The sequence below is a fragment of the Ornithorhynchus anatinus genome, chromosome 7 (genome assembly GCF_004115215.2).
Source record: "Ornithorhynchus anatinus isolate Pmale09 chromosome 7, mOrnAna1.pri.v4, whole genome shotgun sequence".
In the NCBI taxonomy this organism is placed as follows: Eukaryota; Metazoa; Chordata; class Mammalia; order Monotremata; family Ornithorhynchidae; genus Ornithorhynchus; species Ornithorhynchus anatinus.
The window spans coordinates 71,733,451-71,751,568 of record NC_041734.1 but is presented as its reverse complement, the minus strand read 5'-3'; the positions used below and the strand labels follow the sequence as shown (position 1 = coordinate 71,751,568).

The 18,118-nt window shown below is 50.4% G+C and overlaps 1 protein-coding gene across 1 annotated transcript in view; it reads right to left on the bottom strand.

Annotated features, from left to right (window-relative positions):
• Nucleotides 1-18,118, bottom strand: part of PKP1 (plakophilin 1) — a 73,888-nt gene that overhangs the window by 9,792 nt on the left and 45,978 nt on the right. The window contains exons 3-9 of the mRNA XM_029069429.2: nucleotides 8,907-9,295; nucleotides 8,052-8,196; nucleotides 5,152-5,359; nucleotides 4,424-4,601; nucleotides 2,831-2,945; nucleotides 1,282-1,437; nucleotides 284-460 (exon numbers count right to left, since the gene is read on the bottom strand). Coding sequence (XP_028925262.1) covers nucleotides 284-460; nucleotides 1,282-1,437; nucleotides 2,831-2,945; nucleotides 4,424-4,601; nucleotides 5,152-5,359; nucleotides 8,052-8,196; nucleotides 8,907-9,295 — 1,368 coding nt within the window. The remainder of the gene's footprint in view (nucleotides 1-283; nucleotides 461-1,281; nucleotides 1,438-2,830; nucleotides 2,946-4,423; nucleotides 4,602-5,151; nucleotides 5,360-8,051; nucleotides 8,197-8,906; nucleotides 9,296-18,118) is intronic.

Sequence of the window (18,118 nt, the reverse complement as noted above, 5' to 3'; positions counted from 1 at the left end):
AGGGGGAGACAGATACTAAAGGAAATTACAGACATATACATATAAATGTTGTGGGGCTGAGGTTGGGCTGAATAAAAGGTACAGATCCAAGTGTGAGGGTGATGCAGAAGGAAGAGGGGCTAGGGATATAAGGAGACCGAGTGAGTGAGAGAGAAGGAGAAGGAGAAGGGTAGGAAAGGGGGAGAGATGGGGAGAAAGACGGAAGCCGGAGGATTGGGGGCAGTCAGCGGTTGGAGAGGGCGGCAGCAGCAGGTGGACAGAGCAGAGGCCCGGCGGTACTCACCAGCCCTTTGCTGGCAGTGAGGTTCTGCAGGGCCCCGGCACAGGCTTCCAGGGTGGCATCCTTCTTGCTCTTGCCCATTAGGGACAGGTAGGTTCGGATGGCATCGGAATGGTACAGCCAGTTGGTGCCTTTAGGCTTGGAGTCCTCTTCAGGCAGGGGCAAGTCACAGTTGTTATTCTGGGGGTGAAGAATGGGTGGGAGCCACCTGAGGCCTGGGAGGGACCTAACCCCAAGGCGAATCCAGCATAAAAGGGGCAAACCTGCCCCTTTGGGGCCCTTGATGGCTGCAGGAAGGGAAGTCCCAGGGGAGAAAGCTAGGGCAGTCCAAGGGCTTCCTACCCCCTAGGTGGCTTCCGTGGGCCTTGCAAGCCCTTCTCTCTGTCTCCATTTCTCAGAATCTCCATCAGCCTCTCCATCGCCAGCTGTCTCCCTCCCACCTTCAATTCTTCCATAGGGGAAGGGGAAATTAGGACAACACCCAGAGAGAAGGAGCCGGCTTCCACGGCCACTGAACTAAGCCCAGTAGAACCAGGCCAGCCACCCAGGCCAGCCTGCAGAACCAGGATGGTGGGCAGGTCAACCTGGCAGAACCAGAACAGCCACTCGTCCTGGCCCAGCAGAACCAGGATAGAGCTGCCCTGCCCAGCAGAACTGGGACAATGGACAGACCAGCTTGGCAGAACCAGGATGGTGGTCAGGGCAGACTGGAAGAACCATATGGCCCAAGAGAATCAGGAAAGAAGACAGCTGAGTCTGGCAGAACCAGGTCAGTGAGAAGCCTGGCCTGGCAGAACCAGGATGAAGAGCAGCCCGGCCCGGCAGAACCAGGACGATGGGCAGGTAGATCCAGCGGAACCAAGATGGCAGACAGCCAGGACTTCTGCTTACCTGGAACCAAGTGTCTTGGGACAGGCACCAGTTTAGGTGGTGGCAGGGCTGGGACCCCATGTTCTCCCCTCCTGCCCCACCCTGACCCCCCTTGGCAGGCGGGGCCTCACCATCATCTTGTCGCTCTTGTTGCTGAAGCAGCCGGTAGAAGACTTATCCGTGTAGGCATGGCGGGCATTGTGGTCCAGCTGGCTGTACTTGTTGGGGACTTCGGCATCCAGACGGTAGGACAGATTGTGCAGGATGCACATGCAGTTCTCCACGGACTGAAAGCAAAGAGGGACTTCATCTCCTGCCAAGAGTGGCCAGGACCTAGGGTTTCACTGACCCCAGGCAAACCAGGCACTGGATCAGTAGCCTAGCGGACAAGGGAAGCAGCATGGCCTAGTGGAAAAAGCCTTAGTGTCAGAGGACATGGGGTCTAATCCTGCTTCCACCATCTGCCTGCTAGGTGACCTTGGGCCAGTCACCTCACTGCTCTGTGCCTCAATTTATTCATCTGTTAAAATGGGGATCTGTTAAAATGGGGATGGAATACCTGTACTCCCTCCCCCTTAAACTGTGAGGCCCAAATGGGACAGGAAATGTGTCTCAGCTGATTATCTTGCACCTACCCCAGTGCTTAACAGAGAGCAAGCCACAGCTATTATTTACAATGCTCCTATTGATGTTACTCACACTGGATTCCCAAAAGTCCCAATCACCCCATCAATCAATCAATCAGTGGTATTTATTGAGAGCCTACTGCATGCAAAACTACTGCTCCACCCAGTGTCTCAGCAATTTATACTCTGGCTGGCCCAGTAGGCTGAGGGAACCCACCCTAGCCCCTATTCTCTTTGCTTTGGCTGTGGCAAGCTGGCTGTGGTGGCTGGTAGGACAGCAGAGACTAATTTCTCTCAGGAGGATTTTCCCATTCCTCTCCCTTTCTATGACAGACATCCTCAGAAGAGAACCACCTCCTATTTCTTGACTTCTATTTTTCCTGATGGTGTTTGTCTGGAAGGCTGAGTTTCTGGGGGTGGCTCAAGGGGAGCAAGCCTTGCTGAGGAGGAAGAGGTCAGCAACAGTCAGCAATGCCCGCAGTCTCAATATCACAGCTGGGACAGGAGAGAAGTCAGCTGTCAGTCAGTCAGTCAATTATGTTTATTTAGTGTTTACTGTGTGCAGAGAACTGTACTAAGCAATTGGGACAGTATAATATACCAACAAACAGACACATTCTCTGCCCACAATGGCCTTACAGATTAGAAGGCTTTTTAAACTGTACAAGTCACTTCTAGAAGTCACTGACTTCACCAGCTTGGAGCCACATGTGCAGGAGGCAACTGGCTCACCCCAGTGCCTCTGGAGTGACTCTTCCCTGTCTCACTCCCAACTATCCCTGGATCCAGCCTTCCTTCAGGGCTGGGAGATCAGTGGCACCTGGAGAAGGCAGAGGTAGAGAAAGAACCCAGGAGTCCCGACTCCCCAGCCCACATGCCACCATCCACAGAGATGGCAAGGATACCAGAGCCTCTCAGTCTCACCTCCTCCTATGGTACCCACCGAGTGGTTACTCTGGTCACCCATCCCCAGGCCTGGGAGGTTCTGAGCCCAGTGCAGTTCCCATGGGGATATGCCAGCCAGTGTGGGTGAGGGCCCCTACTCAGGTCTCACCTTGTCATCACAGCGGCCTGCGGACACACATTTCTGCACATAAGCCATGAGGGAGTCAATCAGACCCCCATAGTTCCGCATGGCGTGGCGGCCGGCATCAGCTGAGCTCAGGTTCCTGGGTGAAGGGAGCACCAGTAGGAAGGTAGGATGGCAGGGATGAGAAGAGGGGAAAGGGACGGAGGTGGGAGGAGGCCCAGAAGAGAAGGGAGAGGGGACGAAGGAAAGGGAGAGAAAGGAGGAATTGAGAGAGGGAGGGAAAGTCAAGAGCAGGAAAGGAAGAAGAGAAAAAAAGAACAAGCAGTCATGAGTTTAATGGCTCAATGCCCTTGCCAAAAGTTGACAGGGCCCTGGTTGTCATTACTCCTGACCGATTTTCTGCTCACTAAGGGGGCCCGCACCTTTTATGGCCCCAGCTTCAGCTGCAGATAGACTCTCCCCAGGCTGACGCCTGGTGCCATATTCTGTCCGTGGACCCCAGGGAGGAGCCCCCTCGGTCCACCAGTTGATCCAATCCCCTCTGTTGCGGGGGAAGGAATATTTACCCTGACTCTTGGATGAGGGGGACAGGATGGCCGAGACAGGTGACCCTGTGTCCACCTCCCGGTCCAACCCAGATAAGGGGACACACCTAGGCAGGACTTTTTCCACGCCAGTAGGGCTGGGAGGTTTTGGCAGCTGTCCAGATGCCCTTCCTCACTTGTGGCTTTTCTGCAGAGAAAGCTGTTGTCCCGGCTGTGGTGCACGGTAGCTTCACAAGCTGTCAGCGTGGCCTTGACGGGTGGGGCTGCCTTTCTCCCTCCTTCGTTCCCTCCCTCCCTCCCTCCGGGGCTGCAGCGGGCTCAGCAGCCCCATAAAGCCCTTAATTATGCTGCCATTTCATCTCCCCAGCCCCACTACTCCAACGTCGAAGCTCGGGGACTGGCAGTGCAGGCGCAGGCTCGGGGGGAGCTGGGGAGGGCCGGCAAGTCGAGGCAGAAAACCCTCGACAAGGCAGCTTGCTGGCTTCTCCCAGCCACGCAAGAAGGGAAAGGACACCCTGAGGAACGTCAGACTTTGCCCCCAAACTCACAGCACCACCCCCAGGCTGTGAATTTGGTAGAGGTACCCTATTTTCTGGCACACTGGTTGCTTTCTTGCAATTAGCCACACCCAATGTTTAGGACCCTAAAGTCTGAATGCTCATATTTGACCTTTCTGATGGATGAGGCACGTCCCTATTCTGAACATCGTCAAAAGCATTTGTAGGACATCTAGCGTATGCTTGAAAATGTCTGGCACAAAAGTGCAGCCTTTAGGCAAGTAAATACAGTAAGTATCCTTCCCCATTCCCATCTCTCCAACCAACTTCCAGGGTAGTAAAGTTAGTATCTTCCAAACTACCCCCTGGATCCACTCTCAGTCTCATTAAAGCTTCCTGGGGGCCCTAACCTTGGCTGCTCCCCTAGTTCTGTGCCCCCCTCTGCTACACGAACACACACACACATACACCATACAGTGCCCAAATATAGGGTCTCCCACAGAAGATGTCCTCAGTCCATCGACCTTCCCAAGGAAGTGAGGTGGGCAGGCCTCAGGTGCCATCAAGCCTCTCACCTCAAGCAGCCTGTGGCATTGAAAAAGACCTCTGGGTCCACGATGTCCCTGGACAGGTTACTGTTGCCGTCACACCACCCAGAGAAGGGGATGATGACTCTGTCGGCCAAGACAGGGAGAGCTTCGTTGATCAGCTCCTGCTTCAGCTCATCAGTGGAGGACAGGTTCCAGAGGAGGCCTTGGAAAAAAAGGTTTCATCTTACTTGCTGAGCCTGCTGGTTACCCACTCGCTGGGCCTGCCCACCAGCTTGAGCTTATCTCGTCCCATCCGAGGACCAGCTGCCCCACTCCACGTATGAGCCCTCTATTAACTCTCCTTTCCATTCCTAAGTGCTTATAACAGTGCTTCGTGCACAGAGAGCACTCACTAAGTACCACTGATTGAAGAAAACGTCCTTGTTCCAATCCCCCCACCCTATTAGACCGTGAGCTCCATGTGGGACAGGCCCCATGTCCAGTATGATTATCTTATATCCACTCTGGCACCCAGCACCCCCTGTAGACTGTAAGCTCCTTGCAGACAGGATCGTGGCTCCCACTCTATTGTATTGTACTCTCCCAAATGCTTAGTACAATGCTGAGCACAGGGTAAGTGCTCAATCAATACCACTATTGATTGACTGGCACATAGTGATTGCTTGATAGATACCGTAACTAAGGGAGAGTTGCTCTGGCTGAGCGCCGGGTCCAAGGCTGCAGGGAGGGAGTCTGTCTGTCTGTTTGTCTACCTGTCAGTTGTTTCTGGATCTCGGTGTTCCCAGTTCTGCGCAGGAGGGTGACTGCCTCCCGGATGCCATTCTGGCGCTGAGTCTCGATCTTGTTGGGGTTACTCCTGAACACCAGGTTGCGGAGCGCCCCGGCAGCCGCCTGCTGGACGTTCTGGTTGGGGCTGCGCAGCAGGTCCACGAGCTTGCAGATGCCACCCAGCTGATAGACCTGGAAGGAGAGGGTGCAGGGCCATTATGGGGGAGATCGCCCGCCGCCCCACTGGGTCAGGGCCAGCGTTGGTGGGAAAAACTGAGGTTGGTAGCAGGGCCCAAAACAGATTGAGGATCATGTCCTCTATCTCTATCATCAGTCACTCAGTCAGCCAATAGTATTTATTGAGCACTTACTGAGTGCAGAGCACTGTACTAAGAACTTGGAAGAGTACATTATAACAATATAACATTTCTAGTTATATTTCCTGCCCACAGTGAGCATACAGTCTAGAGAGGTGGAGAAAGACATTAATATAAATAAATAAAATTACATTTGTACGTAAGTGCCTTCGTGCTCTCACAGATGCTGGATACAGGACTCTGCCCAGAGTAAGTGCTCAAAGTCTGCCACTGACTGACTGACTGGTTGAATGGATCCTAAGACCTCAGCTCTCATGCCTTGCCTTCATTTCAGGGTCATCCTTCCATCCCTCAGCAGCAGCCTAGAACCCAGGGACCAGCTCTGGGCCTGATCTGGCTATGGGGGCTTCAGCTCCCTCTCTCACCACAGCACCAGGTCGCCAGCCTTGGTGGCTGGCTCCACTGATGCCCTCATAGAAATGGAGGCAGCTGCCCACCATGGAGAGCAGCCAACCATTTATTTGTCTGTCTCCCTCTCTAGATTGTAAGCTTGTTGTGAGCAATCATTCATACATTCAAATCATTCAATCGTATTTGAGTGCTTACTGTGTGCAGAGCACTGTACTAAGCACTTGGGAGAATACAATACAATAATAGACACATTTCCTGCCCACAACGAGTGGAATGTGTCAGTTACATTGTACTCTTCCCAGCGTTTAGTACACTGCTCTGCACATAGCAAGTGTTCAAGAAATACAATCAGACTGACTGACTGAATCACCAGGGGAGCTGGCGACCATATACCCAGATCCACAAAGCCCGGCAACAATTCGGATTAATGTAGTCCAAACAGTGTCCAATCCCAAGCAGGAGCTGGTGTGGGTCTCTGAAACTCCCACTGCCAATTCATCCCAAAAATGGCTAATTCCTAAATGATATTGCCTGATTCCCCTGTGTCTACCCCAGCGCTTAGGACAGTGCTCGGCACAAAGTAAGTGCTTAACAAATACCAACCTTATATTGGCACTCTGGCCCCAACTACTGAATTGGATGGCACTTTGGTGAAACTATGTGTATGTATTAGTTGTTCGGTGTATTTGAAGAAGACACCACTCTTGGTCAAGTTCCCCTATGAGTGTGTGTGTGACTGAAAAGGCTAAGACAGCAGGATCCACAATCCTGCACACACTGGGCACACAAAAAGGCTGTACCTTCTTGTGTCGTCATGTTTTATGTTCGTATTGCCAGGTGCTATTTTCTCTTTTGTTTCTGTCTCTCATTCTTTATGAAGCTTTTGTTCCTTTCTTGGATGGCAGTGTGCCATCTTTGTCTGTCTCTGGCACTCGGCTCTGTTTTCCACTTGGATGCAGCACTGTCTGAGGATTTGTTTAACCGTGTCTTTAGGACCCTTGATATGGGAGCCACACTGTCCCAGAATGAGGATAGGTTAAGGTTGCACAAAAATTGAGCTTTTTTGTGTTCCTTCATTGACAGACCACCAGATTCAAATATCTCTGGGTGTAGAAGTAGGTTGGCCAAGGATTCTATTCCCCTGGAGGAAATGCTGAGACCATAGACCCTTCCTACTCTCAGGAGGTTTATCCCCCAGGATTTGGAGTGAATGGAGTTACCAGATGATTAGGAAATAATACAAGTTATTTACGAGGTGCCTACAAATCCTCAGACTTCTGCCCTAGTGGCAAAAAGTAGCTGTGGAGGCAGGAGGCAGAGGTGAGGGGGTCACAACGGAAGCAGCATGGTATAGTGGATACAGCATGGTCCCGGGAGTCAGAAGAACCTGGGTTCTAATACCAGCTATATCATTTATCTGCTATGTGACCTTGGGCAAGTCACCTCACTTCCCTCTGCCTCAGCTACTTCATTTATAAAATGGGGATTAAGACTGTGAGCCCACATGGGACAGGGACTGTGTCCAACCTCAATTGCTTGTAACCACCCCAGCATTTAGTACAGTGGCTGGCACATAGTAAGTTCTTAACAAATACCACAACTATTATTATTATCATTAATGGAAGCCAGGAGACTTCCCCAGCTGGATCTGTTGCAGAGGACAGGGGCAGGAGCTACGCTGTGGGTGGGGGTGACTGTGACATGGGCTTAAACCAGGGGTCGGAGTGGACTCTGGGCTAGGGATGCAGGGAAAAGAACTTGTTAACATGGATCAAGGAGTGCGAGGGAGCCCCGACTGAAACCATTTAAAAGAATCTCTCTGACGCTAGTTATTAAGTGCTACCCAGGTGGTTGAAACCTGGTGGCAATTTTGCCTTCCTTCCTGTGTGTGGCAGGAGGGCAGGAAGGGCAGGGAGGGGTGGGTGGGGCAAGGGCAGGGAGAGCAGGGTGGGGTCTGGGTGATACAGTCCTATTCCAGGTAACACCTCACCCCAGTCCAGCTCCCATGGAGGGGAGCATTCCTGGGCAGTACACAGAATGTCCTGTCTCTCCCCTGGGCGGAGGGAGAGGAACCTGGTGAGCAAAGGGCCTCACCCAATCTTGAAAAACCCAGACCCTCCCTTGCAGACTCAGGAGGCAAGTTTGGGGCTTGTCACCTCTTGTTTGGCACATTCGTCCTGGAAGCAGGTGTGCTGGATGTAATAGGCCCCGATGGCTTGGTACTTCTCGTCGGGGGAACACAGGAACTGGACCGCTTTGGGGATAGTCAATCCGCTGCACTCTATGTCCTCGCTGCAGACCCTGGATGGGAGAAGGAGCATTTAGGAGTTGGCAGGCAGTTGGGGTAGACTGAGTGGAAGACCAGTGGCTGGACTCGACTCCCCAACAATTTCCTCCCACCTGATCATCTCCAAAGTCTCCCGACCGTCGTTTTTTGTTTTTTTTCCCAGCCATGGCCCACAGGATACAGCGATACTCTGGACACAGTGGGGAACCCACTGGATTGGAGAGAGGTTGATACTGTATTGCTCTGAATGAAAATCCCTCTCCAAATAATTGTGAAGCCATCTCGAAATTGTAGGCTGAATCAACTTTCCAGGACATGCTGGCCAGCTATCCATAATGCTCAGCAATCCAGAGGCTAGCGTGGCTCATCCTCACCACCCCCTTCAAAATAAAGTCAAGTTTCTGCACAAATTGGGCCTACACCTCCACAGGACTGCCCCATTAGACAGGCACCTGTACTCCCAGTTCGCTGGGAAGCCAATGAACTCAGATTTTTGCTGGGTTTCACTAAGAAGAGATGAAGGTTCAGGGACGGAAAGGAAAGATGAGTCAAAATGCAGGTAGACTCTATTCTGAGCAATATTTTTGGGATTGTGGGGATTGTGGGGGCAGGAAGGAGGGCAGTTGTTGAACATGGATCATTTCACTGTGGGGCAAGGATGTGGGAGGAGGAGAGGAAGGGGAGCAAAGCAGAAGCTCCAACGCTCCAGGCAAGCCGGACTTACTTGGAACTGGCACGGGAGTGCCCGAAGGAGTGGTCCTTGCTGCAGGAGATGGGCGGGATGTAGACAGGGTCCTGCTTGGAGGTGCAGGAGGGGGGCCGGCCAGGGCACTTTTTGGCAGGCTTCTGGGTGCTGCAGGTGCTGTAAAAGCTGTAGCGGCTCTGCGTGGTCTTCTGGCCCCTACTGCCCCCATAGCTCTTCCTCAGGGTGCCCCGGGGGTCACAGTACAGGTCGGGCTCGCTGCGGCTGGCCTTGATGTTCTGCAGGAAGCAGGTGTCGCTACCCGGGCCAGGGCAGGGGCCACGGCTGTACTGGCGGCCCCAATTCTCCATTTGGCTATAGGAGCTGAAACGCCTGTTGTCCACGTCCCGTTTCAGGGTCCCGTTGTAGATCTGCAATGCCACAAGAAAGGTTTGTGCCTCACTCTCTGCGGAAGATGGGGCAGGCAGGCTTGGGCCTCGTGCACTAAGGAAGATGTGACAGGCAAGGTCAGGCCTCGCAACCCAGGCAGACAGGGCGGAGTGAACCCACCAAGTGGAGTTTACCTACTTTTGAGAGCAGGGAAGCACAAGTCATGGTCACAGGATGGTCTGAGCACCCACTGGCACCAGGTACTGTACTAAGTGCACTTGGGGTGTACAATCTGAAGCAACTTGGCCTAGTGGAAAGAGCACAGGCTTGGGGTCTCCATAAAATCTCCCTATAATCAGGTGTGTTCTCCCTAAAATCTCCCCACCCCTCCTTCCTCCTGCCCCTTCTTCAACTCTCCCGTCTTTTCCACCAGTCTCTCAAGAGGTAATCTCCTGCCTTCTCTCAAAATCCACCCACACATCTGACCCCATCTCTTCAAACCATACCAAAACACTTGCCCCTCCCTTTTTCCCTTCCTAAACACTATCTTCAACTCTCCAATGGCTTCTTCCCCACTGTTTTCAAACATGTCCATGTCTTCCTATCCTAAAAAACCCCTCCCTTTACTCCACAGCTCCCTCCAGTTATTGCCCCATCTGCCTCTTACGATTCATCTCCAAACTCCTTGAATGAGCTGTCTATACCCACTGTCTTATGTTCCTCTCTTCCTATTCTCTCCTTTATGCCTTCCAAGCTGGCTTCTGTCCCCTTCACTCCAAAGAAACCAGTCTCTCAAAGGTCACAAGTGATCTGCTTCTTGCCAAATCCATCAGCCCCTACTCCATTCAAATCCTCTTTGATCTCTCAGCTGCCAACCACCTGGACACATTACTCAACCTCGGCTTCAATGACATTGTCCTTTCCTGGTTCTCCTCCTAACTCTCTAGCCAATCATTCTCAGTCTCTTTTACAGGCTCCTCCTCTGCCTCACACCCTCTAACAGTGGATATCCCCCAAGGCTCAGTTCTGGGTCCCCTTCTATTCTCCATCTATACCCACTCTCTTGGAGAACTCATTCGCTCACATGGCTTCAACTACCACCTCTGTGCAGATGATTCCCAGATCTACATCTCCAGCCCTGATCTCTCTCCCCTTCTGCAGGCTTGCATTTCCTCCTGTCTTCAAGACATCTCTACTTGTCTATCCTGCCATCTCCTCACATTTAACTTGTCAAAAATGGAACTCCTTCCTGTCTCACAAGCCCGCAACCTTGGCATAATCCTTGACTCCTCTCTCTCATTCAACCCACATATTCATTCTATCACTAAATCCTGTAGGTTCAACCTTCACAACATTGCTAAAATCTGCCCTTTTCTCTCCATCCAAAATGCTACCACTCTAATCTAAGAATTTATCCTATCCTGCCTTGATTACTCTATCAGCCTCCTTGCTGATCTCCGTCTCCTGTCTCTCTCCACTGCAGTCCATTCTTCACTGCCCGGCTCATTTTTCTACATAAACCTTCAGTTCATGTTTCCCCACTCCTCAAAGAACCTCCAGGGGTTGCCCACCCAACTCTGCATCAAACAGAAACTCCTCACCTTTGGCTTTAGAGCACTCAATCTCTTTGTCCCCTCCAACCTTAACTGGCTACTCTTCTACTACAACCCAGCTGGCAAACTTTGCTCCTCTAATGCCATCCTACTCACTGTAACTTTACCTCATAATAATGTTGGTATTTGTTAAGCGCTTACTATGTGCAGAGCACTGTTCTAAGCACTGGGGCACGACCATCCTTCCCGTCTCTCAGGCCCACAATCTCGGTGTCATCCTTGACTCGTCTCTCTCGTTCACCCCACACATCCTATCCGTTACCGAGACCTGCCGGTTTCACCTTTACGATATCGCCAAGATCCGCTCTTTCCTCTCCACCCAAACGGCTATCTTACTGCTACAGGCTCTCGTTATTTCCCGGCTAGACTACTGTGTCAGCCTGCTCTCTGATCTCCCTTCCTCCTCTCTCGCCCCGCTCCAGTCTATTCTTCACTCCGCTGCCCGGCTCATCTTCCTGCAGAAACGATCTGGGCATGTCACTCCCCTTCTTAAACAACTCCAGTGGTTGCCTATCGACCTCCGCTCCAAACAAAAACTCCTCACTCTAGGCTTCGAGGCTCTCCATCCCCTTGCCCCTTCCTACCTCTCCTCCCTTCTCTCTTTCTACCGCCCACTCCGCATGCTCCGCTCCTCCACCGCCCACCTCCTCACCGTCCCTCGGTCTCGCCCATCCCGCCGTCGACCCCTGGGCCACGTCCTCCCGCGGTCCTGGAACGCCCTCCCTCCTCACCTCCACCAAACTGATTCTCTTCCCCTCTTCAAAACCCTACTTAAAATTCACCTCCTCCAAGAGGCCTTCCCAGACTGAGCTCCTCTTCTCCCTCTACTCCCTCTACCACCCCCCCTTCACCTCTCCGCAGCTTAACCCTCTTTTCCCCCCATTTCCCTCTGCTCCTCCTCCTCTCCCTTCCCATCCCCTCAGCACTGTACTCGTCTGCTCAACTGTATATATTTATTACCCTATTTATTTTGTTAATGAAATGTACATCGCCTTGATTCTATTTAGTTGCCATTGTTTTTACAAGATGTTCTTCCCCTTGACTCTATTTATTGCCATCGTTCTTGTCTGTCCGTCTCCCCCGATTAGACTGTAAGCCCATCAAATGGCAGGGACTGTCTCTATCTGTTGCCAACTTGTTCATTCTAAGCACTTAGTACAGTGCTCTGCACATAGTAAGCGCTCAATAAATACTACTGAATGAATGAATGAATGAATGAATGAATACAGGGTAATCAGGTTGTCCCCCGTGAGGCTCACAGTTAATCCCCATTTTACAGATGAGGTAACTGAGGCACAGAGAAGTTAAGTGACTTGCCCAGAGTCACACAGCTGACAAGTGGCAGAGTCAGGATTCCAACCTATGACCTCTGACTCCCAAGCCCGGGCTCTTTCCACTGAGTCACGCTGCTTCTCATCTATCTTGCCATGGACCTCTCACCCACATCCTGCTTCTGTCCTAGAAAGCTGTGTTTCTTCATGTCTGATAGACAATTACTCTCCCCCTCCTCAAAGCCTTATTGAGGGAACATGTCCTTCAAGAGGCCTTCCCTAAGGTCTCTTTTCCATTTCTTCCACTCCTTTCTGCATCACCTTTATTGATCGCCTCATGACACTTATGTACATATCTGTAATTAATTTATTTATATGAATGCCTGTCTCCTCCTCTAGACTGTAAGCTCATTGTGGGCAGGGAATGTGTCTTTTATATTGTTATATTGTACTCTCTCAAGTGATTAGTACAGTGGTCTGCATACAGTAAGTGCTCAATAAATATGATTGATTACTGACTGATTGGGAGGTCAGAGATCTGGATTCTAATCCCAGCCCTGCCACTTGCCTGCTCTGTGACGGGGGTAAGTCACTTCAATTCTTTGTGCCTCAGTTCCCTCATCTGTAAAACACGACTAAGATCCCTATTCTCTCTCTTCCTTAGCTGTGAGCACCACAGGGGACAGGGATCGTACCCGATCTGATTATCCTCTTTCTAACCCAGTTCTTAGTACAAATTAAACACTTAAATACCACAATTATTATTGTTACTATTTTTGTTTCAGAACAGAGAAGTGACCTATTACCTGCCCACAGGGAGGTTACACTCTTTAAAAAATATTTGCTAAGCATTCAGTATGTGACAGGCACTGCTCTAAGCACTGGGTTAGATACAAGGTAATCAGGCTTGACACAGACTATATCCCACATGGGGCTCACAGTTTTCATCCCCATTTTACAGATGAAGTAACCAAGGCACAGAGAAGTTAATCAACTTGCCCAAGGTCACACAGCAGACAAGTGGCATGATTGGGTTTGGATCCCAGGACCTTCTGACTCCCAGGCCTGTGCTCTATCCACTAGGACATTCTGCTTCCTATGGGGGAGGAGCTGGAATCGTTTCTGGAGCCCAGAAGTACTCTAGAGAAGACAAGGGAAGGAACAGGCAGAAGTTGGAGGAGAGAGTCCAGTTTCTGCAGCAGCAGCACCGTAGGTGGGTTAGAAAAATCCAGGTAATCTGCAGGGGGCTGCTGGTGCTGCTATTAGTGAGGGTAAAGTCTGATTCAGGACCCAGAAGTCAGGGGTGGGATCGAGGGTAGCTGGTGGGGACAGCGTAGAGATACACTGAAAGGGGTTCTATCCGAGCCCTTCCTCGCTGCTTCCCCAGTGGTACGCCCAGAGCTGCTGACCTGGACAGAGGCATCTGATCTATAAATCGAGGGCTTACTATGTGCAAAGTACTGTACTAAGAGCTTGGGAGAGTACAAGGGAGAGACAGTGAAGCAGCATGGCCTAGTAGAAAGAGTATGGGCCTGGGAGTCAGAGGACCTGACTTCTAATTCTGGCTCCGCCACTTGTCTGTTGTGTGACCTTGGGCAAATCACTTAACTTCTCTGTGGCTCAGTTCCCTCATCTGCACAATCAGGATTCAATATTTGTGCTCCCTCTTGCTTAGAACCTGGGCCCCATGTAGGACCTGATAATCTCATTCCTACCCCAGTGCCACAGTACTTGACACATAGCATGCACTGAACAAATGTCACAATTATTATAATACAGCAGAGTCGGGAGGCACGATCCCTGTCCACCAGGGGCTCACAATCCAGAGGGGGCAAGGAGGACTAGGCTCTGCCCTGTCCTGTGGGCAAACTTTGGATTGCAGCCTGCAGAAACTCACCCTCTAACCAGGGCCACTCTCCCAGGGGGTCCAGTCTGATTTTACTGTTCCTTTGGAATGAAGACCAAGAGGACTTTTACTCATCCCCTCCTGTCTTCCCCTCCATCCCTTTCTTCCCCTCCTTCTCCTCCTCCTTCTCCTTGCCATTAATATTTTTTGAGCATTTAGAGTGTGCAGAGCACTGAATGGACCACCTGGAAGGACTTCTGCCATGGGAGTCAGAGTACCCGGGGTCTAATTGTGGTCCTCCACTTGACTGCTATGAGATCTGGGCAAGTAATTGAACTTCCCTGTGCCTGTTTCCTCACCTGTAAAGTGGGGATTCAGTACCTGATCTCCCTCTTCTTTGGACTGTGAGCCCCATGTGGGACAGGGGCTGTGTCCATCTTGATTATTTGGACTCTTCCCCATTGCTTAGTACAATAGTCTGCACAAAGTAAGCACACAGTAACTACCACTGAATGATTGAGCTGTTTATGACCTAATGAGGGAGATGAGCAGTCAAAGAATGTCAAGTATTCAACGGATACCCGAAGAAGGACATAAGGGCAAAAGATAAAAAACCAAAGCAAGCCACTTTGCAGTGTAATGAATAGAAACAAATCTTGGGGGTATGGGGGCTGATGGAGGTGGAGTTAGGGGAATTTGTGCACAGTGGGGATTTTAGTCAGGTAAGGCCTCCTGGAGAAGTTGGCTCTATAGGAGAGCTTTAAAGATGGGAAGGGGTGGGATTTGGCAAATTTCGGGGGGAGGCGGAGGATATGGCCCATGGAAGCAAAAAGCCATGTCCATTAGAACCAAGATGGGGGAATAGTGCAGGCTTAAGCCTAGGGAGTAGGTGAGCTTGTGAGGGCTCAAAGAGTTCCAGTTGAGGTGTAGTGGAATAATGAATCATTTGTATTTACTGAGCACTTACTATGTACAGAGCACTGTATTAAATGCTTGGGAGAGAACAATTCGAGTGGGTAGAAACTGTTCCCTGCTCACCTGGAGCTTACAATCTAGATGGGGAGACAGACATTAAAATAAAATTAAATCAGTGCTATATGGCTGAGGGTGAGCTGAACACCAAGTACTTAAAGGATACAGATCTAAGTGCATAGACACACAGAAGGAAAGGGAGTAGGGGAAATGAGGGTTTAGTTGGGGAAGATCTTTTGAAGGAGATGAGATTTTAATAAGACTTTGAAGGTGAGAAGAGAGTATTGGTCAAATATGAATAATTGATGGATGATAGGGAAGGGAATTCTAAACCAGAGGGAGGATGTGGGCAAGGAATTGACAGTGAAACAGAGGGGATTGAGGCACAGTATGTTGGCATAAGAGGAGCAAGTGTGTGGTGGACTAGGATGTTGTAGGAAATCAGAGAGGTAAGGTAGGAGAGGGTGATCTGATTGAGTGCTTTAAAGCTTAATGTAAGGACTTCCTTTTCAATAAGGAGGTGGATGGACAACCACTGGAGGTTCTTGAGAAGAGGATTTTAGGCAGAGGAGAGAGTATATAGGTATGAGGGAGTCTATCAATAGTTTTGTTTTTTTCTGAAGCAAATGCATTCAGAAAGCAGGAAAAGCACTTTCTTTTCTAATTCGATGGGTTTTAAAGGAAGGCATTCTGGCCTTTAAAGCTCTGCTACCCTGCAAACCTGCTTCCCTCACTCTTGACCTCACCCTACCTAGTTGAAGACCCACCACTGAATTTAGGAAGATGCACAAGGGATGGCTATTCAAGATATTCCTCTGTGCATCAGTCAGAAACTCCTGGTGATTGGCTTTAAGGCATTCAGTTGACTCTCTCCCACTACACCCCAGCTCACACTCTTTATTTCTCTTGAGCTCACCTACTCACTGTGCCTCATTCTCATCTCTCTCAGCAGTGACCTCTTGTCCCCACCTTCCCTCCTACCTAAAACTCCCTCTCCTTTCACATCAGACAGTTTACTGCTCTCCTCATCTTTAAGGCCCTTCTGAAACCATATCTTCTCCAGGAGGCCTTTCCTGATTAATTGCCAATCTCCCCACCTTATCTCCCCATCTGCCATTTCAGCAACTTCACAAAATCCGGGACACTTAAATACTCACATACCCTGCCCCCACTATGCCTCTGTGCACATATTTTTTCACTCTATTATATCCTCCTCTCTTTAATTATTTTAGTGTTACAATCTCCTGCTAGATTGTAAACTCCTTGGAGTCATGGTCTACTAATGCTGTAGTACTTGTGGCCTAGTGAAAAAAGCAAGGGCTTGGGGCTGGCTTCTAATCCCCGCTCCACCACTTACCTGGTGTGTGACCTTGGACAAGTCATTTAACTTTTCTGTGCCTCAGTTCCCTCATTTGCAAAATGGGGACTGTAAGCTCATCTCTAGACAGTAAGCTTGTTGTGGGCAGGGAACGTGTCTGTTTATTGTTATAATGTACTCTTCCAAGAGTTTACTACAGTTCTCTGCATACAGTAAGTACTCAATAAATACGATTGAATGAATAAATGAATATCTGTTCTCTCTTCTGATAATAATAATTATAGTATTTTGTTAAGCACTTACTATGTGCCAAGCACTGTTCTAAGCACTGGGGTAGATACAGAGTAATCAGGTTTTCCCACGTGGGGCTCACAATCTTAATCGCCATTTTACAGATGAGGTAACTGAGGCACAGAGAAGTTAAGTGGCTTATTCAAGGTCACACAGCAGACAAATGGTGGAGCCAGGATTAGAACCCATGTCCTCTGACTCCCAAGACCATGCTCCTTTCCACTAAGCCATGCTGCTTCTCTGTGTGTCCCATGTGGGATATAATTATTTTGTACTTACCCCAGTGCTTAGTTCAGTGCTTGGCAAATAACACAGTTATTATTATTAGTCTCCTAAATGCTCAGTATAGCACTCTGCACCAAGTAGGTTCTAAACAATTACTATTGATTGTTTCCTACTTGTCCTTAATAATTCCTACTTGTCCTTACTAGGGAGAATTTAAGGGGACAGAGCTAACCTGAAGATGAGAACTATTACTCTTTCACATTCAAGGAGAGCCCTAGCAGCTAACCACCATTACCAGCAGCAGTAGTCCCATTTCCAAGATGGGCAAACTGAAGACCTGAGTGGGGAAATCCCAGGACAAGGAGCATCCCAAATTGGGGGAAGAGGAATCAGGGATTCTGCCCTTTGACCACTGGTCCGCAGCCTCCTCCCTCAAGTCCCCCCTCCTTCAGGCAACCAGAAGGCACACGTGGGTAAGGGGATGAGGCTGTCAGGGAAGCCCTCCCCACCATCAGCAACAGCCCAACACCACCCAGAAAATGGTCCGACATCCTCAAGAAGAAAGACCAAAGAGAGGTACCTTGGTCTTTATTTCCTTGTGAGAACAAAGCTAGGTGAGAAGGGGACTAACAGCTGAGAACAACTGGAGGATTTTGCTCCGGGAGCCAAACCAACTCTTCTGTCGTTTTCCCTAGAGCCTGCCAGAATCTCATTTGGATCCGACCTGTGCCGACATGCTCCCAAGCTCCAGGATCAACATCCTGCCTGGGAAAATTCTCCTTGCAGCTGGTGATTTGGAATTAACCTTGTCAGGCCTGAGCCTTGACCAGCTGCCCAGTGCCCATCTCTGGGGTCCACTTGCCACTCTGGGGTAGTCATTCAGGACACCTCCCTACTCCCGTGTGTGTCTTCCCCACGAGGTGCTAAAGTTTTCCACCCAACCCGGTCACCCCACCCCAGTCAAATGCATAGCAGCGTCCAACATCAGAAGCCCCAAACGATTCTCATTGTTGCCTCCCCCACCTCCTCCTCCTCCCACCAGAATGGCCCCATAAATCAGAGCACCTGAGATGTTCTCCCCTCCCTCCACCGGTCACTTTTCTGGGTGGAGCTGGCCTGACCTAGCAGAAGCTGGGTTGCCCGGAAAGCAAAGGAGCACAACCATGGGGTGGGCAGCTTGCAAATCATGCCACTGGGGAACTACTTGCAAATGAGGAGCCAGTGCCCCCTCTGAGGTGCTCAGTCAGAGAGAAACCAAGCCCGACCAGGCCTCGGGGGCCCATCCTGCCCTCCCCCAGTGGGTCTCAGCTGGAGCGAGCTAGAAAGGC